General features: G+C 38.1%; 3 protein-coding genes across 6 annotated transcripts; all 3 read right to left on the bottom strand.

The window, feature by feature from the left end:
• Positions 1–1207: 1207 nt before the first annotated feature.
• On the bottom strand, positions 1208–8269 carry LOC116246853 (uncharacterized). Of its 3 annotated transcripts, XM_031618749.2 has the most exons (10): positions 7959–8269; positions 7760–7833; positions 7553–7634; positions 7423–7473; positions 5139–5239; positions 3197–3223; positions 2954–3107; positions 2682–2861; positions 1535–1684; positions 1208–1441 (listed from the first exon to the last, which is right to left on the bottom strand). In XM_031618749.2, exons 1-9 carry the CDS (start codon positions 8085–8087, stop codon positions 1574–1576), a joined length of 909 nt encoding a protein of 302 aa, XP_031474609.1. In that variant the 5' UTR covers positions 8088–8269; the 3' UTR covers positions 1208–1441; positions 1535–1573. The 3 variants fall into 3 exon arrangements, with proteins under 3 accessions (XP_031474609.1, XP_031474608.1, XP_031474610.1); XM_031618748.2 differs by having other exon boundaries at positions 1208–1684; XM_031618750.2 differs by lacking the exon at positions 3197–3223 and having other exon boundaries at positions 1208–1684; positions 7959–8268.
• Positions 8270–9058: 789 nt separating this feature from the next.
• LOC116246852 (light-mediated development protein DET1) lies at positions 9059–16743 on the bottom strand. Of its 2 annotated transcripts, XM_031618745.1 has the most exons (12): positions 16202–16743; positions 15329–15756; positions 14891–15119; positions 13895–14068; positions 11809–11877; positions 11507–11563; positions 11336–11416; positions 11073–11240; positions 10534–10629; positions 9691–9790; positions 9405–9537; positions 9059–9234 (listed from the first exon to the last, which is right to left on the bottom strand). In XM_031618745.1, exons 1-12 carry the CDS (start codon positions 16274–16276, stop codon positions 9105–9107), a joined length of 1740 nt encoding a protein of 579 aa, XP_031474605.1. In that variant the 5' UTR covers positions 16277–16743; the 3' UTR covers positions 9059–9104. The 2 variants fall into 2 exon arrangements, with proteins under 2 accessions (XP_031474605.1, XP_031474607.1); XM_031618747.2 differs by lacking the exon at positions 9059–9234 and having other exon boundaries at positions 9257–9537; positions 16202–16741.
• A 2593-nt stretch (positions 16744–19336) lies between these two features.
• LOC116248052 (tubby-like F-box protein 14) lies at positions 19337–23493 on the bottom strand. The gene is made up of 4 exons (XM_031620627.2): positions 22882–23493; positions 22706–22793; positions 20807–20927; positions 19337–20254 (listed from the first exon to the last, which is right to left on the bottom strand). The coding sequence occupies exons 1-4, from the start codon at positions 23233–23235 to the stop codon at positions 19525–19527; spliced, it is 1293 nt and encodes a 430-aa protein (XP_031476487.1). The 5' UTR covers positions 23236–23493; the 3' UTR covers positions 19337–19524.
• Positions 23494–23954: the final 461 nt, after the last annotated feature.

Here is a 23954-nt window from a genome sequence, read left to right as displayed (position 1 = left end):
CAGATCCCTTTCGCTTGCTCGTTGCCTGAGAACATGAAACCTGCGATAATTGAACGACAACGGCTGAAGATCTGCGTCGAGGTCGTCGTATTCATTTCCCGTACGTCCGGATTACGTTTGTCGAGAAGCGGGAGGAAAGGGGCCTGTCTCGAACGAATCGGACGGAACGGAGACTTTGACACTTGCTTGAACTTTGAAACCGGTCACCACGGATTCTTCAGGAAAACTGCGGAAAATGACTGCAAATATGATTGCTCCGGAGGGTACGTAAATGTGTGGGCTTCTAGGGAGGTACAGGCCTGGCCGAGAGGAATCTTTTGCAACGGACGTCGGCAGGAGAGCTGCCTTTGCGGGTAAACCAATCTGATTGACGAACACAAGGCAAGGAGTTGTCGCGTTTGCAAGGATTGCATTGGACGGTTTCCGTGGTTCACTTTATGCATGTGATTTTACAGCCAAAATATTATGAATCTAAAAGAAAAAATGTTACGTTAGATGTGTGAACAAATTTGGTGAGATTTTAAACTTGCAGAGTTGGGTACTTTCGGCTTCTAAAACTCATCTTACGTGTCTAGGCTTTTATTTTAAACACAAAGCATAATTGTTTCAAAAAGGACCTTGAAACTTCAAAATTTTGTCAAATTAGTCCTAAAATGAGAACGATTTTAATAAATCCCCAAGGGACGCGGTTTCAACCTCTCATGAATTGCCAATCAATACTGGTATTGTTTGCCTTGTCCATCGATGTGGATCAGCCCGCCCATCTTCTTTCTCAATTAAAAGTTAGTTTAAATTAAGTTTAACTATTAAAAAATAAAAATAGTTTTTCCAGTAGTACCGGCTCCACATTATCTTTAGGCAACCATATGGCATTGGCAGGATCAAGCTTCTCCCCTTTAGGACCCCTATTTGTCGGCAGAACCTGCCACAAACGCCAAATAAATAAATGCGCTCCTGCCAGAGCGTTTGATTCCTGTTCCGCGGGAAGCCAGGGACGGAACACTTCCTTTCCTTGTGTCTCAGGAACAGGAAAAACAATGCAACCATTGTTTCTGGGGCAAAATGGACACTCCACTCAAAGGGGAACATCCATTGATCTGAGGGTAGCCGGCACTGTCCTGCCTTTCCGCCTGTACTTGGTCCCAGTAGCAACATCCCATGCATGCAAACTGAATTTTAATGCAAGCAGAGTCATTGACCATTAAAATTACTAATCCGAAAAGGAATGTGGCACATGCTGGATGGATAAATTTATGGACTATTTACACAAATGATCCAGCTTAGTTACTGTTTAGTTTTACAGATGAATTTTAGCTACTGAGAGTTTCCGTTAGTAACTGATAAAAACACCAAAAAATATACAATTTTTTGGAGGTGTCATGATGTGTTGCCAAATCCGAGAAGATGTAGTTTAATTTCTTACAGGAGTCCGTCTGTGGCACTGTACAAGGGGCAGACAGAGCCGATTAACTAGCATTGGGATCGCAAATTAAGATCATGGAGTTATGCCACGAGCAGTAAAGGAAAAGCATACCTGCTTACAGAATATTGAAAGTACTACACTTGCACAACTTCAACAGATTTTTGAACCAGGGTAGGAGAACAATCTCAGGGCATTACTGTAGCTTGTCTCGGCAAGTTCTTCAGCTGGAATCTCTAACATTGATGCCACATAGTTTAGAACCTGAAAATACTCTTTCAGTGTCATTGCTTTTCAAACAAATATATAATCAAATCATAGTCAATAAATGTTTCGAAATCTGAATTTGTCATGCATTCTTGAATGACTTTTAACTGAAAAAGAACAAATATATAATCAAATTATAGTCACTAAAGGGTTTTTGAATCTTGAATTTATCATGCATTCTTAAATGGTTTTTAACTAAGGAAAAAAACTATATAATATGAGATATTGAATATTTGTAGACATATGTGTATGTCATACTACCAGAATTGCATAAATTTCCCTCATTTTCCATTATCCATGTGTTCAAGGAAATTATCTGACAGCACTTATCGTTAAGGAAATATTTTACAAGACCGAAACTAAGAAACTGATTAGGATTGTTACCTCACTGCTGTGAGAAGAATAAAAGATTATAGTTGCTAATTTTAGATGTGATATTGTTAACTATTTCATCATTAGTAGGTCTTGAACATTGAATATAACATAAACAAATTGAAACCTAACCTGCACCAAAATACCATCATATAGAAATTAATCATCCAGATGATTTCCCTTACAAACATGCTGACGTGCTGTAAATGCCAACCACATGACACCAGAAGATTGAACAGCAGAAGCCTTTGATAGACCACATAAAGCAAATATAGGGGATATTGTCATGCTACTCTGATTAGGGGTGACATTTTTTCCTTGTGCTCCTGGCCTGTTTTTCAAATTATTCAATGTACCCAAGATGTAAATTCTGGCATGATATTCCCTCTCTAAGCAATTCACAAACCGTTGAAATTGACAGCATAGGCAATGGGTCCAACCACAGGAATTGGACAATTGGACACATTAGGAATTAATTAGAGGAATATACTTCAGAAAAAAAAAAAAAAACTAAAAGACTTTAATCACGAAGATTGATGTATCTAGAAGCTATTGTATATGCTTGCAAGACAGATCAAAAGATATCATTCTGTCAACCACTTGACATGCATAAAATACTCACGGTGAAAATATTAGCAGGATGATTAAGTGCTTTGTTTGAGATGGCCCGAGACTCTATGCTTTGATGTTCAGGCTGTGGTGGTGCATTCGCATCACCTGGAACCCATTTAAGAGAACCCATATCTGACTGCGGTAATGCATCAGGAGCATCTGTCTCTAGCAGGATTCTTTCGGTGGGTACCTACAAAAACCTGAAATTTAGGAAGTTGCACTATATAGATAAATTTGAACAATCAATCATGTAACTTCTTATTATGAGAAATCCCAACTTACTGACTTAAGCATCTTCTTTGCTTTCCGTACATTCATTGATGTAAGAAAGCCAGAGAAAGAAAAATAAGCCCCAAGCTTTGCCAAGCTAGGAACCATCTCCGCTGATCCAAGATAAGAATGAAGAATAACACCAGCTGGAAATGGACCAAGAGATCTACCCATGAAAACCAGAAACTATTTGTTACATATCATTATGAATCAGAATTTACCTTAAAATATTGCAAAAAATGGAACAACTAGGACCTGTGTAGCATCTTAAATACCAATTTCCTGCTCAAAGACAAAAACGAGAAATAGATACCGAATAAGCAACCAATTATCAAAATTTCCAAGAAGTGGATTTTCTAAAAGGTCACTTCCGACATTCGAAACAGAAAACATTTGAGATTTAAAAAAAAAAAAAAACGTGGAGCTCAAATTAACAGGAAGGAGTAATTTAACTACAGCCATATTCATGGAAGAGATTGACTATCTGCAGACAGGCATACGCATCAGCAGTAAGCACAGATGCAATATGCACGGTGTGGAACAGGTATGAGGGATCCATGTTGCTAAAAGCACCAGTGGCAGCCTAGGTATTGATTGAATCAAGTGAAGTCTCCAAAACAAGTGAAGTGCTAAGTTGCCACTTGCCAGGTATGAGTGGTCTACATTGTTAAAAATGTAGCAGTATAGATATTAAGTCGCTAGGTATAAGCAAGCAATGCTGTTAAAACTGCAAAGGTGCAGCTTAAAAATTAAGTCATACCCAGAGTAGGCAGGACTAGGGCCACTAGGGACATTAAGTGGTCCAAAAAAAGACAATGTAAACCAATAACATGCAATATGAATTTATAAAAGCATCAAACCGGAAGCATTTCTCAACAAAAAACCTAAAATAAAACAACTCAAACGCATGAAAATACTCACATCAAACATTTCATAAAATAATAGTAAACATCACTAAAATTTGAAAAGACAAATTGAAAAAGTTGAACAGCTAAAGATTATAGGTACATATCATAAACAGGACACATTCACAATCTAGCATCATGTTCTAGACATTGTCACAAATATTGTTCTCAGGAAAATATTGGCAAGGTTTTCTCAGCTATTTTTTGGCAAAGTTGTTTTTCTCGGGAAAATTTTGAGAAAAATATCGGCAAATTGTACAAAAAATATAAAAAGAGAGAAAAATAAAATAAATGAAAAACTAATAATTTTTCCAAAATCACGAAAAAAATTCTTAAAAAGTCACAAAATATTCATTTTTGCTGAGATTTTTCCAATATTTTTATTTTACTTGTTTTTCTCATACATACCGCAATATTTTTGAAAATGTCGCTATATCTGTGATAGCAGTTCTAGAACATGCAAAATCTTCTAAGTTCTAACTTATAGCAAAAATAAGTAGTGACCTTCAATCACTAACAGCCGCCCCACAGGGCATCCAACTCGAGTTTGGCAGCCTATTTGCAGCATCTATGACATAGATTGTGAGTCTAAGTACAAATATATACCTATATGTTCCTAATGCAATCACATGAAAAATAAAAAAAAAATTAAGAAAAAGAAGATCTACACTAAAATAGCATCAACAGCAGAAGAAGAAGAAGAATAAGAAGAATGCCTGACAGCAGAACAGCAGAAGGGGAAAAGGAGGGGGATTGTAGTGTAACTGCTTTGAAAAAAAGCCTAGGCTACGACCAAGGCATTCTCAAATGGCAGCTCACCTAAGAACAGCCAACCCTAGGAGCCAGGTGAGCTCAACCATAACCCTAGATGCATTTTGATGACATAGTGAAGGATACAACACAATAGTATGTTTTGAACCTTCTGGATACAAAGCATGGCAGTTCATCCTTGAACCTCACTTATATGAAGCATGCAACTGTTTAGATGAAAACAGGATAAATGAAATTAGTGAAAGATGTAGCCTCCAGCAAAATTAAACCAGAAACAGCCCAACAAAACAAGTCCAAAAAATATCTTAAACTACAATCCTATTTGGATCCCCATTGTAACAAGCTTAACACCGAGATAATGATAATTGATAAATAAAGCAAAAAAAAGTGTCAAGAGGAGCATGGACCAAAAACCATTTTGTTATTCATAACAAATTATTCTAAACAACAGAGCCTGTATCAACAGTAAACACTACTTTCCCACAAACATGGAAGATCAGAGGCAGAATTCACATATTTACTGCAATATTTCTTGAAGGTCACCAAAGGCACGAACACAGTGAACTGAAACTGGCTTCCCCAACTCCTTGGCCAGTTCAAGTTGCCCTCTGAAAACTTCAACCTAGAAATAGATACTAAAAATGACAATCAGAATCAGCTCATAGATTATATGACAAATATTTCAATCTTTTCGGCAAAAATATAGAAAGAAAAATATATGCTTCCATGTTCTTCAAGATGACAATTTAATGCACATTTTGTAAAAAGGTTATTATTCATCATTCTTCTTAAAAGTACTAGTTAATACCCATCTTATTAGAAATGCAACTAGGTGTTTCACTGGTTGCCTGGGCGGGCTGATTCTACGTAACCAGATATTTGAAACATCTAGGTCATTCTCTAGGGCACATAGGCTTGCGTAGGCACTGAAGTGCCTACTCTTTCTTTCTTCAGTATATTAGATTTTTTTCGTCTTCTTTTTCTTCCTCTTCTTTTGCTTTCCTTCCCTGTTGTAGTCTGAGGCAACTTTTTTCATTTTTTTTTTCTTTTTAATCTAAAGTAGCTTTCTTCTTCTTCTTCTTCTTCTTCTTCTTCTTCTTCTTCTTCTTCTACACATATTTTAGTTTGCCCATTATTATGGGCATTGCATGTGATTTGCATTAGAAATATACATACATGTAGTTACAGATAGTTGCTGCAATTAGGCAGCTATGCACACATGATATACGCATCAGCTGCATTGTAGGTGCAGCTATTAATAATGGATGGTTATTGTACATTATGCACTAGCTCAAACACATATTTTTCTCTTATTTATAATATATAAGCATTTATACATACACACAAGGTGAACTGATTATAAGCCATCGAATCAACTTTTGTTGGTGTTTTACAAGGTGTTATGCATATAAAGATGGACAGAAACTAGTATTTTGAGTTGAAAATGTAACTTCAGATTTACTTTGACCTTCAAGCTGATCAACGTTTCAAATGGCTCATGATCAGACTACAGTCTTCATAGTTACTTCTCATATTTCATAAGTTACACACACACACACACACGGGCGCGCAAACTTTTTATGCCCCAACATTCTCCTTCTTAGACTATTCAATCAAGTGATCAAATGGCTAGAATAATTCGTTGCATGTGATTTACATACTTTATTTAACAAAGAAAGCCTTGAAGCACATTATTTGAAGATGTAGAAAGGAAGATCACGAGTATTAAAAAAAAAAAAATCAATGGACTCACAACGTATCAACTTTTCATGGTCATATTAGGATTTCATTTCCAAAGTGATCCAAAACAATGTTTATAATAAAAAGACTGTTATTCTATCTATGTCATTAAATCAAGTGAAATCATTGTTTTTTAGCCTAGGGCACACAAAGGAACTCCAAAACTATATAATAATATATATCATACTTTTCCTGTTTGATAGGATTTTATAACATAAAGATAGAAGCCATCTTATATAGAAATTATTATACATAGATCTTCCAGATACGTTTTCTTGTTTATTAGAGTTATACTAGAAGATAGGTTCACAATAATCAATGTTAGCATAGAAATTGTGATTATGGTGAAGAAATTAGCACATTTTGCAAGGTTTAAAACATTGCAAAGCAGTGGCATTATATTGTAAACTTGCTTCTTCCATATTATAAGGCCTTTAAACTTTGATTGTGCAACTTTACCATATTTGTTCAAAATATTAATGATGCTTTTTATCATGTTATGCAATGTCTAATGTGAGTTCTTGTGCACTTAATTGTTCTCTTTGTTATAAGTTGATAACTATAGGCTTTTCATTGAGAAATGCTCTAATTTAGTTGCCAATTATTGGCTTGCTTTTTCTTTCCTAAGACCTCTTAATGTGCCTAGTCTCTAGGCTCAAATCACTGCCTAGGTTGTGCCTAGCGCTTTTACCAACAAAAGTCAGTACTCAAGAAAATTTAAAAAACTTTAAAAAGGTTTCTTTTTTATTAAAATTTTATTTGTTTATTTTTAATATAGAATAAACTCAACAAAATCAAAAAAGTTCAAAAAGTTTCTTTTTCATTAGAAATTTATCTTTTAAAGTCTTATGAGTTCTTAAGTTTATCTTCCCATGTTAATGATTCGACCACAAAGTTACAAAAATAAGAAATTCCGTAAGTGTAACGTGACACTGAAAGGTCTTCCTGACAATGTTAAGAGCGAACAAATAATGAACATATATCTTAAAGAAATGAAAGTATCAGAATTTCGATGTTCACAGGAAGCTATCTCAGTTTGTATATCTACTGGTTTTAAGTGACCACCTGCGTCGTGAAGTCGATTTGCTTCCCCCGTGAGCCTTTATCCAAACCGATCTGAATGTGAAAATTCAAAGCAAAGTAATACATTTTTTTCCACATAGATAGAGAGAGAGAGAGATAGAAACAGCCATACCTCACCCACTGCAGCTTCGGGCGTGTTCCTAAAAAAGTCCCTCAATGATGTCAACCAATTCGGAGTCCTCTCTTCGACGAACCTGAAACCCCAAAGTTATATGCCAGAATTCCTAAGCTCCTCCTCTCTTTGACGAAACAACCATCAGGAATCAACATCGAAAAGATCAAGAACAATCCAATAAGGAGAAAGTCTGACTTTAGTTACCAAGGATGAAGGCCAAAGGAAGGAACAACGCAGTCATATTGCTCGCCCATCTGCTTCACGAGATGCCAATCTTTCTGTTTTTACATTCCGCAGCTCGACGAATTATCAGATTATCCAGGACCCACATAGCAAACAGTCAAGGAAACAAAGAAACTCCAAAATTCAGAGAGAGAAACAAACTGGTGGCACCCGGTTTCACCTCGGAGATGCCATTGACGGCGAAGCGGACTACTCCCGATCGAACAGCACAGTCGATGAGCTGTGGCGCCAAGTGGACGATTCTCGGGTCCTGCAGATGACAATGGGCATCGAACAGCCTCATAGCCATCTCTCTCTCTCTCTCTCTCGCTCGCGCGCGCTATGTGTTGTATGTGTTCTTCACCATAAAGCTTCGCGTTGGACGAGCCTTTGCGGTCCGTAGTATAGGATAAACTATAAACTGAAACTGCAAGATCCCGATCTTCCTAGTGATATGCGGGACAAACATCGTTATAAGTTGTCCAAGTTGCCATGAAATAGTTCCTTTGCTGTTAATTTATAGAGCTCTAGCCAAATGAATACGAACAAAATTTCTTTAGCCTTCTTTCATAGAATATTACAGCCAGAGCTTAAACTTGATTCAAACTCGAACTTGAAAGTACAAGTTATCGATCGGCTCGTATCAGCATAACTGTTATGAAAGTTTGTCTTTTTTTTTTCAAAATTTTATATAAATTCACGTCACTGTACAAAATAAACAGGCTGGCAGAATCAGAGTGTAAATTTAAACATTTTTCGTGCCTAGCTTACTACGCGCAAGCAGGCTGCGTTGAGCCAATTCATGTTGAACTAAGTTGAGACGAGCGCGTACGAACTGAGCGGATTAAGCCACGAAATACTCGGGCTAAATTTCCAGCCTACCTTCGCTTCGTGACTAAGAAGGCAAAAATGCCTGCCTGCGTAAAGCAAATAATGAAGAAACGTGTTGTTTAACGATTTTTTTTTATATTTTTTTCATTAGTTTAAACACACTGACTATATTATTCTGCTTTGCGATTAGCTTGACAGAGATGGTTGTGGCCCATTATTTAACGCGCCTTCTGTTTAATTAATTTGGCAGGAAATGGACAACTGAAGCATCGGTGATCATTCCACAAGCAAGCATCCAATAAATCATTGAGCTGCTTCAAATTGGCACCAACTTTGTTTACAAATATGATTCTTTCTCGCCCGTGCTAACAGCAATTTATGACCCATTTTAATACATTATAATTTCTTTGAGACACCAAAAATCTTTGTCAATGCAAATGGAGCAAAGTATTAGAAAGAAAAAAGATTGTATGAAACTGAATGTAAGTAAACACAATCAAAGCCCACGGAGAAAGTTTAACACCACAAGGCCAAAAGCTGGGGTACTCCTGGCTGAGAAAAGAAGCCCTCGATGGGGATCGCAAACCCCTTGGTACATGAATTGTTCATTATCGACATTCTTGTTTCTGTATAATGCGGAGAAGAAGATGCAAAGGATTTGATTTAGCTGAGATTTTTCATAAAAAATGACTAATGTTACAAAATTTAAAGGGAAGCCTACACTCGGTAACAGTAGCAAAACAGAACGCTCCCTGTTACATAGTGAGAATCAAGATAGTCCCGCTAGGCAAACTACCTGCGAAAATGGATATTCACAACAGTTGGCTGCATGTAAGTTTGCTGAACTGAGATAATCAAGGGCAAGATTGGATGGAACAAGAATGAACAGATCCTCTTTGGTCGAACATCTCCGGTGCCAGCCTCTGGACCTGTAAAAATGTAAGGAAAGTCTCTTGTTAAACTGAAGTTTAAGACTTTAAACTAACCGCTGGAACCAAAAAATTTACACTTTGTCCGACTATAAATAGTGGTGGTTCCACTGCAATTGGCAATTAATATTTTTCAGCAGATTTTTTAAGTACCTGTCTTTATTTTGAATCTGAGTGAGCATGGAGGCCTCCTCAAGATAAATTTGATAGGATGTTCAGTCGATTGTCTAGGACGGTCTGTTGCTGAAATTAACTGCAAATTGACAAATTCTTGCGTGTTACTTTGCTTCACGATGAAGAAAGAAAATCGAACCAAGAAGGGATCATTAAAGAAAGTTAATGCAACAACTAAGACATTAATTTAATGCTTGTAGATTCCAGACCACCTGCCTTCCCCCCACAAAAATACAGAAAGGATCCCAAATATAGAAATAGTGAAATTGCACATAACGAAGAGAATTAAAACTATGCATCAAAATAATGGATAACTTAAGCTGCTTTACATGATGATAAGGTAATACAAATAAGTTTCCATATGAAAGAAGTCTTGCAGAGCATCAGGCATATAAAGTAGAAAAGTTTCCAACTTTCTGCTTTCCTAGTTTACATGTGGAGTACAGTCAACCATAAATCTCAAGAAAAAAGGAAACCTGCTACTTCGTTGTATCATATTTTTTACATTTTATATCCTTACACACCCGTAAACATGAGTTGGAGTCTTGAAGGAGAGCTTCTTAAAAGACCAATAAAATGCTACAGGCATTTTATCAGTAAAATGGCATGCATGCGGTAGCAAATAAAGTTGATGGCCAAAACATAATGTCAAGCATTATTCAAATGCCAAATAAGGTAAGAAATTCTTTATCAGATATTGAATCGTTGAAGTTCAAATTTATGAAATGCCAGCCAATCCAAAAAGAACTAACGTTTCCAACACAACACAAATACTTTTTTTTTCATTAAGCTGAATCAGAAGATCATAATTCCTTATGTTACCTTCTCATCGTAGCGAAACAGAGAATGATCAAAGTAGGCTGAAGGACTTTGTGACTGGCAACTGAACGGCAATGAAGATAGCATCCTCTTCACAAACTGGAAGATTAAATATGGGTTTAAAAAATCTAAACATAAAATAATAATAACGTATGAAAGAGTAAGGTACAAAATGACATACAACAGATTGACAGTGACCTAGCGATTGATATAATAGAAATCAACTATAAGTAAAAGCTTATGAGTTTCTAATTCAGAGAAAACCATAAGAAACAATGAAAAGTGGATTGCAATTAATTCAATGGGCAACTAGATAAATTTGGTGAGAGTCAAACATCTGTTTGAGCACTTACAACTCGCAGCCAATTGAACTTTTTGATGTCATAAAGAAAACCATATTATCGGTAATTTCAACCACCAAAATAAGCACATAGGCTTACTACAGTTGTTTATTATATAACATAGAGGTTGCACTTCTGAAACACTCACAATTTTTTTCCCATTTCATGCAAATAACCTATTGCACTAAGTTACAAATATACCTGTGAAGAACCACTTGCTTTGCCCTTCATGTTGTTCAGTTGATCAAATGCATAAACGTTATTGGAGTGAGATGATACAAAATTTGTGTGCATCGAACTTCTTGAGTTGGCACGAAAGTGATCAGCATATTTTTCAAATAAATAGTAAAGTTCCTCTGCAGAGTTTTGCTGGTAAGATGAAAAGAGTCAGCCGCTACAAATTCCAACATACCCAAGAAAAGGAAAGAAAAGAAACAGTTAATGTAAAATACCATGTAAAATACCTGGTAAAATGCAATTATCTCAGTTGTTTCCATGTTATACACCGCAAAGAATGCAGGATGATGTTCCGCATTTCTTGAAACCTGAAATCCCAATAGTATACCACAAGTAGTATGAGGGAGGTAGATAATTAACATATTATCAGGTATTCAGTAAATGAAGATAGTCCATACCCCCCCATCTACACTGCCAAACTTGATCAGCAAGTGATGGCGATCTAAGAACTGCACCTGTTAAGGGTCAGCAAAAACTTAAAGACAGCTCTAGGCCAATATCAATTATATGCATGATATGATGAACTTTAAAATAAGAGATCCCCACTTTCAAACAAAAGTAGTGAGAAACTCTTCTTGACTTTGAATTTTGTGAACATAAGTGAAAATTTGAAAATATATGACCAGTAAAAAATTTGTTATTTTAGACTATTAAAAATATTTTCAAATAAAGAAATATTTCAAAAGAACAATAAACGTACCTTCCACATGATTAAGTCAACATAATCTTGAAAATGAAAGTAAAACTTCTTCTTCAGGTATTGAACCCTCTGAGAAACAAAAAAAAAAAAAAAACATGTCAACGAATAAAATTAGACCCAGCTATGTAACAAGCCCAGAAAACCATATGTCCAAGTTGCTCGTTCAATCATATCAATGAAGTGGGTGTAAAAGCAAAACAGGGATACAACATACAAGATAACAGGACATGAGTTCAGTCTGGCATTTTTACAAACTAAACCAACTATTTCAAGCAAAAATAAATGCTTGCCATATTATACAATGTGCAAATAAGAAAAAGAAATTTAACTAGATTAAGGTGGTGAAGAGTCCTTGTTCACCCAGCTAGTTTCAAAACCAACTACCTAGTCTCTACCATAAAGAATGAATAACTTCAATTTGTTTGATCCAATGAGAAACTATTTAACAGATTTCCTTCTTGCGGTGACCAAGCTCCTGTATCCACATAGACTACTAGCACATGCATAAATATGTGAGAGGCATGATTTACTATTTAAAGTTTAAAATAATAAAAAGAGAACTGCATGTGTATGTGTATGTGTATGTGCACAGGAAGGGGGAAATAACAAAACTTGACAGACAAAAGACAATCTTCTTTTAGCCTGCCAAAAAAAGTAGAGATCATGATCTCATGGATGCAACAGAAACACCCCTAAACAGAAATTCTTAGGAGATTGTCGATGCTTTACCAACAATACAGTCAGTCAAGTATGACTAGCTAAATGTCAATAACAAGCCAAGATGCTATTACTTATAACTTGATCTTTCATCAAGCTAAGCTGAACTTGATCTGTGTATCAATAGTTAACTGTAATATGGAATGCCAGCAAAATTAAAAGGTTCAGTTATGTTTCCAGGTATGATGACAAGAAAAAGAATATAGATAGTTGGTGCATCCAGTAAAGGACTTCCTTTTCCTTGCTGCTATACTGCATTTGTTGTATGCAAAGGAAAAATTCATTTCTGTCCCACTTCTCAACCAGTCCATCTAAGAGCTTCCACACCGTGCTCAATTCAGATAGTTGGGGAACTAGCACCATTTGTCTCTTTCACAGAGATACAACTATTTTTGTTTTCCTTAACCATTATTAAATAAAGAATCACTATTAGAAGTTCAAAAAGTTAGTAACTTATATTTATTCTTTGATGCCTAAATTTGTGAAAAGTAATAGCACTTGTTAAAAATTATTACTAGCTACATATTTACATAGACATTTAGGATGGAAGAAGCCAGATATATGCTCAGATGGGTGGACAACATGTGACAAAAAAAGTGGAAAATAGTGGAAAATTGAATTGCTGGTTTGGCATGAAAGGAGTTGGGGCATATGAGTTGTGGGTGGACTCCTGAATTCATGAATATGATGCTCATGTCACTGCTGGAAAATATAATGCCACCTTTGGGAGAGACTCGTTGATTTAGGATCTCTTCAAAATGTATCTTGATCCCAACATTATTTCATATGTTCTTGTAGGCACGAATCCTCTTCCATCAAAAATATTATCCTTCGAGATGTTACCTTGCAGAGGGAACATACTGCAATAGTTATATTGCCCCTAAGAGAGGAAAATGATAGTTTTCTTACAAATCGGTGTACATGTTCTAACATTTGATGAGAGTGCCTTTAGCTAGATACAAAAGCAGTATATACCCACATAAATGGCTAGACCATATCCAGTTTTAATATTTTTTACTATTGGTAAAACATGTATCATTTCCAACTCTTAGAGTGAATTACGAGAACATAGGGCATTCAAGTTATTCACATTATTCTGATCAGCAAGAGAAGAAAACCAATCTGTTAATTGCTACCTGCCAATAAAACCAAAAGACCATGACAATGTTCATGGAGAGAATTCATTAGTACCCAAAAACCTTTGAAGAAAAATCAAATCATTAACATAATTGACTCTCAATATGGTAAAAAAGCATGTAAATTTTTAAAGACATTGCGCATTTCACTCAATGCCACTAAATTAAATTTCCAACTTTGTTCTCAGAATGCAGAAATAAATTGCAAAATAGATAAAGAATCAACAACTAACCAGAGTATGATCTGTTTCTTCATTCCATATTCCGCGAAAAATAAAGGAAAGCAAGCGCTGTTTGATACCACTCAAGAAAGGCCCCCCTTGTGTTGGTTGAAGATGCTGCAAGCCATTCTCATTTTGAATATTGGAGGCCTCCTCCTTTTTACCTTTATCAAATGCCACCAGACCCTAAAAAGGAAACCATATACTATCAAGCCGCATAAATTTCAGTTGCACAATTTATACGATTATTAGTCATTGAAGCCTCAGTACGGTAGAATCCTTCTAATGAAACAGAAACAAAATGATTAAGTGAGTCTACATATTGGGCGAATGAATGGGTAATTCACTGATCCAATCATAAGATGGCTAGACCCAGTGAGCAGAACAAGAAGATTATAGCAAGACCCACTTAACAGAACAAGAATAGCTAGAGATAGAAAGAGGCTTGGATTTTCATTTGGAGCACATACATGATACATGTCAATCATTCTAGAGCAACTTTTGGTGCTATCCTCTAAAACGTGCTTGTACAAAAGTTCTGCACAATCTTTATGTATTTAATTTTCCTTTTTTCCTTTTTAATGACAACGCCTTTATGTCTTCCACTAATATGTCCAAAAGCAATTATAAGTTTCCCAGAGGCTTCTTATTCCGCTGCTGAAAATCCAGATCAATAGACATCAATTCTGAAAGCCACTTCTCAAAAATCATAATAAAAAAAGCCAGCACCAAATGAAAATTTTCTGGAGGCTGAGACCAAGGTGGTTATAATGCCCACCCAGCACGGAAACCAGTTCTAGTTCTTACATTCATATTTCTGGAGGCTGATATGTGATTAACTGATTCTAAATGTCCAAGATCCAATCATAGTTCTTTAATATTTGTATTTCTGGGAATCAGGAGGCTGAAACTTAACGTTATTATAAATGCCCAAGCTACATGTATAGTGGTACTTAAACCTTCATAAACCGAACAGCCAATCAGGTTGAAACATAGGCACTTATTTACCTGAGCATGGGAACTGAGGAAAAGCTCATCATCTTCTCGACAGAATGACCCGATAGCTCGTACATCCACAAGGGTTCCACAGTCCCGAATCTGAAGAATGTATATTGTCTGGTAACGGATTGAAACTATAGCTAGCAAATCATCATACAGAAAGACCCCATTGCTGTGGCCCAAGTTCACGAAATCATTATGGAAGACCCTCTCATCCATTATCACTCCATCCTCCAGTCTGATGTCACAAAATAGAGTTTATAAATATTATACAACAGAGCTTTCAAGAATGACAAAGAACAAAAAGACGGACATGCCAACTATGAGCCAAAAATATAAATCAAACATCTAATGTTCCCACAAGGAAAAAGTAAGAAATATCACTAACAAATGTAAAAATGATAACCAGAAAGCTGTAAACAAGAAGACTGCTACTCCAAAACAAACCTCACAAGATAAAATGTTATCTTCCCAATAGATGGGATGCCACTAATCGCTCCTTCAGCAGCAGGTGCATCATGGTTTTGAGCCGTTGAAGTAGCAAATAAACCAAATCGGTTGTTCTCCATGTAGAGAAAGAAGTCCTTGCAGATAAGTTCATTGCTGGAAGCAAGTTGTAAGCTATAAAGATGCGTGAAGAAGCTCTCGAACTTTTTAACTTTTGGAGGTAGATCATGCGAATGACAGTCCTCTTCCTTGCATGAAAATGATGGCCACGTTGGCCTATAAACAATCAAGTCTTGCTGATTCCGACTGAAACTTACCAGGTATAAGCCATCATCAGTGAACTTACGGAAACAAATGTCCGGGCAGTCAACCTCATAAATGGTAAAACTTGGAACCAGATTTTCATAGAATTGCCTGGCACAATGGACCTAGGAGACAGGAATAAAAGAAACAAAGAAAAGGAAGAAAGGAATAAGTTTTGTCCATCACTCCATTGACCAAGTAAACAGTGCATGTCACCAAAAAAAGGGGGAAGCTACATGCGTTAGAAACAGCTACATGATATACAGTTCGATTACAAAAGTCTTCAGAATTTCTTAGGTAGAGGGAAATTGTTCATAAGAAGTAAGTCGATAAAATCAGTGTGAGAGAAAATAATGTTAAGTTGGAGTTTGAACTTCAAAGTTCAAATATAGATGGAATAAGCAAGTACCAACAGAAATTTTGAAATGTTCGTTTCCAGAAGGCAGAATTGTCATTCTTCTCATCGGGTACTAAAAGCTCCAACACTACCTCAAGTGAATAGCTCAAAATTCACATACCCCTCAATTATAACACAACATGCAAGATATGAGAGAAAGAGAGAGGGTATACGCTAGTGCCGGGCGAGGGCGTGGCGATCTGACGGTGGAAGATTCTTGCAGCAATGTTATTGCTGCTCCTGAACATCAGTACAGGAGATTACAGCAGGAACCACACCAGCTTCACCCCCACCGCCCCGCTCGTTTCACTTCCTCCTGCTGCAGCTCCTCTTTCACCCGACCACGACGACGACGACGATGGCAAGCGGCGGCGGCCGTTCCTTCAATAACGGGCATCACTCTGCCGACCCAGCGACCACCCACCAGCCACAGACTTCAAGTACTGTATAGGCGCCTACCCACAACTCCCTTTTCTCTGTCGCTTCTGACTCTTCTTGGGTAGGGTGAGTGAGTGAGGACGAGACACCGAAACCGGAAAAGGGTGAGAGAGAGAGAGAGAGAGGAAGCGGGCAAGGACGATGACGACGCGACGCGACGCACCAAAAAGGAGAGGGCGAGAAGTTGCCAACCCGACCTCTGCTCAGAGGGCCTTCGTACGGACCACGGGACCTCCCCTCGTTTCTCTCTCTTGACCGTCTCCCTCTCCTCTTTTCTTTTCTCCGTCTTTTCCCTCTCTCTCTCTCTCTTCCTCCTTTGTGTTTGCTGTGCTGATAAATCGGATTTTACCCAAATCAGACCCGACCCGATCTCGTGCTTGTGGTAGCTTCTCGCACCTACTCGAGCTTTAACTCAATCTCGAACTCCACTTGAGTTCAAGTTGAGCTCGAACTCCACTCTTTTTATCATCTAGACGTGTTTCTTTTGACTCATTCAATTGTTATCCTTTAACTATTTTTTCATTATAATTCAACATAAATATACAGTCCAACCAAGTTAAGTCGTGTTCTTACAACTCAAACTCGACTCTTTTAACATTTCAAACATACATTAAACTTGAACTCAACTCATTAAACTCTAATTTTAACAAGCGAGTTTCCTTCTATGTCAAATATAGACAGCCAGCACTCTAATTCAACGTTCATTGTTCAGTCAAACCGAGTTAAGTTAAAACGAGTCGTGTTCTTACATCTTAAACTCGACTTGTTTAACACTTCTAACATACATTAAACTTGAACTCAACTCATTTAAACTCTAATTTTGACGAGGGAGCTTGAGTTGTGCGGCTCTATCTTCTATGTCAAATATAGACAGCAAGGACTTGAATGTTTTTTGTGTACTTCTATATTAAAAGGTTATATTTTTCATTGAAAATGTTATGTGATCCATTCAAAGTGTTCATACTGAGCCACTCGACCTCTAAAATGCGTTTCTCTTTCAATTTTTTGCGACGAAATTAGAACTTACTTGATAATAAAGTAAAACCTTAAAAATCTGATTTAATTGGTTGTAAGAGGTGCGCCAGTGTTAATAAAATCAACCTGAATTGGCCAATGACAAGTCTATTTGATTCACTGGCCCATCTCCTGGTGCCACACCCATTGTTTATTTTTCAACTTTTAAAAAATGCATATAGATATTGTAATTTATTAACTATCACCCCAACTTGGATCTGGTTCGCCCGATTATGAGCTGCCCAATTAGATCCAAATTCTGATTTTCATAAACCTTGGGCCACCGCTCCTCAAATTCAAGCATAATATGTTCTCTTTAATGTAAAAACATTTACAAATATTATTAAGGTATGTAATATACGATTTAACTTATTCATATGTATAATCTTGTGAAAATTTTGAAGGTTTTCGGTCGAAGGCTGTGGATAAGGTAGTGGCTGCCACTCGTCGTGTTTGCATTCTTAGTGTTCTTTCCCTTTGTCCTAAGCTTCGTTGGCTTCTATAAATTTTCTTTCATTAGTTACGGTTAAAAGTACGAAATATTTGATGTAAATGGAAAAAAAAAGTGGAGCATGTGATTCTTCAATAATAGATATTCTGTTATACACTCTCATACGTTAAAAAACACAAATAATAAAAAAAAAAGCTGCAAAAGAACAAACCTCCATAATCTACTAGTTACAAAAAGCAGTGAAGTTTCTACGTAACCGTGAAGTTCCATAATCTACTAGTTACAAAAGGCAGTCTGGGAATTCAGATAATCCAAATACACGATATTTTAACTTGCCTCAACTCTTCATTTTACTTGTTTTAGGTTTAATGTTTATTAGCCATTAGTAACGCATACGCTGCCTTTCAGTCGAATAAGCAAAACCAGAACACCAACGTTAAATTTGCTCATGTTCTTATTCGAATTCACAACATTGATACAATGCAGCAGACATCAAACGAGAAAACTAACAACAATTCAAGCAATACCTCCATCGATCACCTCTACTGTAGAATGCGCTTTTATTTCTCAATTAATGAAAACCCTGTTGGTATTCTAATGTATAAGAGATGTATTTTCATCCTTAGAATAGTTCCAACTTTATCGGATGTCCTTCCGAAAGGTATGTCGTCCCACCAACGAGCGTAACCTTTTGTCTAAATCGAGTTCAAATTTTCTCAAAAGAAAATCTGACAATATCCGGATATCTTTTTCTTTTTAGCTGGTGGGTGCGCACATCAACTTGCTCTGTGGTTAATAAAGGGAAAGACCAAGGATTCGGAATCAAAAATCATTGCATGTGTAACCCACACCCACTTCTCAAAAAAGACGAGATAAGCTGGAATATTGCAAAACTCAATGGAAATTGATCTTTTTGACTTTTGGGATAACATGGTGAATCCGTGAACCTCTTAAACATCATCAGCTCACTTCATTACTTCATACTCAGATGAGACTGACATGAATCCATCATCATGATGCCCGCTCAACCAATAAACTTTGCCACAAAATTGATGGGACTGAGACGGCCATCATTGTAAAATCAACTGTTAGTGAGATTCATTAAGATTATTTATCCCTCAGCAATAAGAGATGCATATGCTCCATAAGGCAAAAGGGAACTGCCTTTCTTGGGAGTCAAGTCACAGAAAACAAGGTTGGTAATGGAGTGTGCACCATGAAAGTAATGGATTCCCCACTTTTATGGGGCCCGAGAAAGAAAACCCGAGGACCAAGCTAGGGAGATTCATGGGCAGGATCCATCTCATATAGAGGGAGCGCAATAATGGAGAACCTCATCGTATGAAGAAACCCAGGAGGATTTTCCCTGCTCATGGTTCCAGTTCGTCATGTCTTCTGTACAAAGTTTTGAGAAATGAAAAATTCATTCAAACAACACTTGATTTCGTGCACAGAGATGAAAGCCTACAAGTTTCTGCAAATATGAAAGCTTTTCCAAGGAATAAACCGAGCAGTTTTGGGTTACAACATTTATGTATTGCTGCCATCACACAGTTCTGAGAAACTTACAGTATACATTTTCGAAGATTTCATTCATTCACAAGCCAACTTTGTGTCGAAGCTGCTGAGACAGATACCAAATGCCTGAAATGCTGAAAGTGGGTAGCGGTAATCCATGGTGAAGATATCCTTCCCGATCTTGCCAAACTGCAGAAGTATCTTGTCATGCTCACTTCCTCCGCTAGTCTGAGTCTGAGATGTCCCAGCAGCGGCTGGCTCTGGTGACTCAACAGCAGCAATTAGCTGGAAATTCTTCACTGATGCTACTGTGACACGCCCACGGAAGTTCAAGCACCAGCATTGCAGTTGCTCATGCCACCGAGGTGCCTTATTCTTCAGTATCAAGGGAGCCTCCTTACCAAGCACATCAACTGCTATTTCTGAAAACCGTGCACTACTGGCAAATGAATCTACCGGACCCAGCTCTCTCCCAACAATGTGGTCCATGGACTGAGACAAGGAGATGCTAGAGAAGGATTCTTCTATGGAACGGGGAAGCTCTGTGTGGCATGGAACACAGCCCCCAGCCTCGAGGGAAGAAGCAGGGATCGAGTACATGGTGCAGCGCATGCGCCTCGGCCCCCGTGTGCCCAACATGTTTAGCTCATAGGCTATGTGTGCAATGCCATAGCTACCAGAAGGAACCTTAGGAGAGACCTTCCGTGAGTAGAATCTCCGGCTTGACCTGCCCGATGACATCACAGCTCCAGTATAGGGGGGCTGGCTGTCATAAAGTGCAAATTTTGTGCCCAAAAAGTTTGATCTGTCGACACAACAAACAGCAGACAGTGAAAAAGGAGACCAGATATGAGAGCCCTTTAAGAGTACTCCATAGCAATGTTTTGTCCTAATGACCCATCAACAATCTGTCATCAGATCAAGTTCCAAAACCCACACCCAATGGTTGTTCAGCAAATGGAGGTTCCACTTTTTAATCAAAGCAGGCCCTTGTAGAATGTACTTGCATCAGGACTTGGACCACCCAAAGAGACCCTAAGCAAGGCCTTAAAGAAAAAATCGCAACTACTGGGAAAGGAAAAAAGAGATGAAGAAATATCCTCATTACCAAACGCTAAATAGCTAGTGGAACAGTAAGAAAAAGAATACTGTTACTGCACAAATTTGATTACTGCTAGAACAGTGGCCTGTTTTCCGACTATGACAACAGTAAGGTTTTCATAAAACCATCACGGGTCATCCAGTACTATGTTGACCGACTGTGTGGCACTTAAATAATTCAAACTACTAATTTTTACCAATAACAAATATTTAATATACATATAACACATTCCATGAGGGTAAACTATCCACATACCTTAGCTTGCCCATATAGCTGCAACTGTTTCGTGATATGTCCTCTGCATCCATAGAAATAATGTACTCTGCACGAGTGGGGCGCCTGACCTTCTTTGCAGCAAGCAGGAATTTCCCATTCTCTGAAACAATGCAGTGAGTTAACAGCCAAACAAGCAACCAGCCGACAACAAAACGAAAATGCTAAAAAGGATATGCAATAGGTCTATCCTGACGCTAGGTTCCATCTCTCTTGGCCTCAGCCAGAGAAGGAAACTGACATTTAAAAGCCATAACTACAATTTGAGAAACGGGGACTAATATATGTTAATGAAAATTGTATATAGTAGAATGCATAGACCATCAGCATACATAAGGAAACAACTGTCAGCTGTTGCAATATGAGATAGTGCTTTTTCTGAAAGCCCCATGTCATAGAGAACTTTCCATGGGTTATTTTGTTAAAACCGTCCAGAATATTTCACACAGATCATTATATCCAGAATAACGGATATCAAACTCTGTCTGTATGTGTTATATACATCCAATATACTTTTGGTTCTTTCAGTATTAATTGTTTTAAACTTTAATCTATTGAGTCTACATTCAAAGCTATCATAAGCCAGTCAAGTTTGATATTATATACACCCTGCATGGAAGGAACCTCATAACACAAGACTTCTTTGGTTCTATTTGGCTAACATGCTGACCCTCATGCCGTTTACTACTATACTCGACCCATTTAGGAAGACACCAAAAAAATGTAACCAAACCATCAGTCCAAGAAGGCAGCTTCCAACCCTCAGGTTGTCGATTTAAGAAAGTTAAACAGCATGGTGTTCAAGAACTACATGTCATTTAAAAGAACCAAGGTGGTATCTGAAATCTTCTAACAACTAAAAAAGAAGAGAGCTAGACTCATGCTGATTTCAAAAATCTGGATGTTGCTACAGGGAGCCCCATAATCAAGTAACAGATTTATATATCAGTGGACTGAGTCATAGGCCATTCAACCACTATCAATCTATGCCAGTTCACTGTCACTTAAATCGCTATATCAACCTAAAGTTCTTCTATATACAAAAATGCAGAATGTATTTGCGCACTAACAGAAAATGGATCAAAAAACGGATAGGTTGCAATATACGGCCACCCGGAAGCATTAGCAAAACCTTGGGTCGGTGCGATTTGCATAAAATAGAACTATAACCCGTATATCATTTTGAGCAAGCAATACACGTTACACACGCAATGCCCACCTTTTTTAAGATACTGTGGTTCTGTATTAAACACACCACCAAAGAAGCAGAGTGGCCACCTAGATATTAATTATACATGATTCAGTCTTATACATGATTCAGTCCTTCACTTCTCATGTCTGTTCTACTCGGAAGTCATAATATGTTCTAATCTGTCACTAGCATCAGCAATCACTTGAGAAGTTCTCGTTACTAAGCAACAAGAGCCATTCGTTAACAGAACAAACTCCACAAATATAGACAAATCTGACCACGAAATAAACTTCCGAGGGATGGAGCTTCAGTTTCAAGCGTACCGCGAGCTCCCCAAATTTATACCAACAAAAAGATTTCACTAGACCGAGGGAGAAAAGATTGACAGAAAAAATTCATTTGACCGTCATGAAAGGCGCTTAATTTGCCAAAAATTGGATTTGCACAGGCACATTCATCCCATCGGCGTACCAAGGATGTATAGGACTCCATTCACTAAAAACATCCTTCTTTCTCTCCGCCTCTACCATGCCATCACAAAAAACACATAAATTTTCCTTCTTTGGAGTAAACCTCTTAAATCAATGGAAGGGGACGCGAAGAGAGCCAGAACAACCAACTAAAGAAACAAAAACCCCCCCAAGAAATTCAAGAAAAAGAAAGGCAGGAGGAAGGAGAAAGCAGCTCACCAGGACTCAGACCCAAGAAGAGATGGTAAGTGGAAGACCCTTTGTTCCTCTTTATATAACACTGAATCGGCCCGCTCCTTGGTCCCGGCTGCCAGATCCAGAACTCCCCACGTCATTACCATCACAAAATAAAGCAGAGAAGAGAGAGGAAGGCGAAGAGAGAGGGAGAGAGGGACCTGCTTGAGAGAGACGGGGAAAGTGAGCTTGGCGCAGAGCTCGGGAGTGGCGACGACCTCTTTGCACATGAGCCGCCAGGCGCGGCACACGGCGGCGCAGGCGACGACGTTCCGGCGTGCCGGCCAGGCGCTCTCGCTTGCCTCCAGCCTCTTTATCACGTCCCTCAGCAGCTCCGGCGGCAGTCCAGCCCAGCAGTCCCTTCCCCCCTCACCATTTCCCTCCTCCCCTTCTCCGTCCCGCCGCAGCTGCTGCTGTTGGTCATCCTCCGCCACCAACGACTGCACCACCTTCGATCCAAAGCCCCTCCTAGACAGACTCCCCAGACCATCCCGCAATATGCTCCTGAACGACATGTTCCACTCCTCCCTCTTCTCCTCCTCCTCCACACTAGGCCTCGTCGGCAGCAACCATGGATGCACAAGACGACGGACGAACACTTGGGATTTTTTGGAACGTTGGGGTGTTGGGATTTGGGATGGCTGAAGGTGGAAGCCTGGTTTTCAGCAAAGGGAAAGGGGTAAACCACTGTGGTTTTGATGTTGCAGAAGAGAGAGAGAGAAAAAGTGAGAGAACAAAAAGCAAGGTGTGAAGAGGGTGTGAAGAGGTGTTGTTGGTGTGTGTGTGTGTGTATGCTTTTAGCCTTTTACACTTGTCTGGTTCTTGAATTTTTTTTTTTTTTTACCTAACCTTTTGAATCCTCTCTCTCTCTTCTTTTTCTTTTATTTCTTCTACTTTTTTTTGTTAATAATTATTTTAATAAGCTGGTGACAATTTATTGTCTAGTCCTTTTTCAGGATGGTATTGACACAGGCACTCCCTTCTTCCCCCATCTCTTTATTGCTTTTACTTTCAATGTCTTATCAATGGCTTTGATTAAAGTGGCAGGAATTCATTGTTCATTTCATGTGGAAATGGCATTGACCCAATCGCCCTTCACCAACAATGAGAGTGCGAGAGTTAAGTCGCAGAAGCGTTAATCAATTCCACTCCTTCCACAAAAAGCAAAGACTCGAAAGGATTCTCTTGTGTTTGTTAAGGGGCATCAAATGGTTCTTTTCTTACTCTCAAGTGT

Source organism: Nymphaea colorata, chromosome 2 (assembly GCF_008831285.2).
Source record: "Nymphaea colorata isolate Beijing-Zhang1983 chromosome 2, ASM883128v2, whole genome shotgun sequence".
Classification (NCBI taxonomy): Eukaryota; Viridiplantae; Streptophyta; class Magnoliopsida; order Nymphaeales; family Nymphaeaceae; genus Nymphaea; species Nymphaea colorata.
Note: the sequence above shows the minus strand (reverse complement) of the source record. Positions and strands in the feature narration are given on the sequence as shown.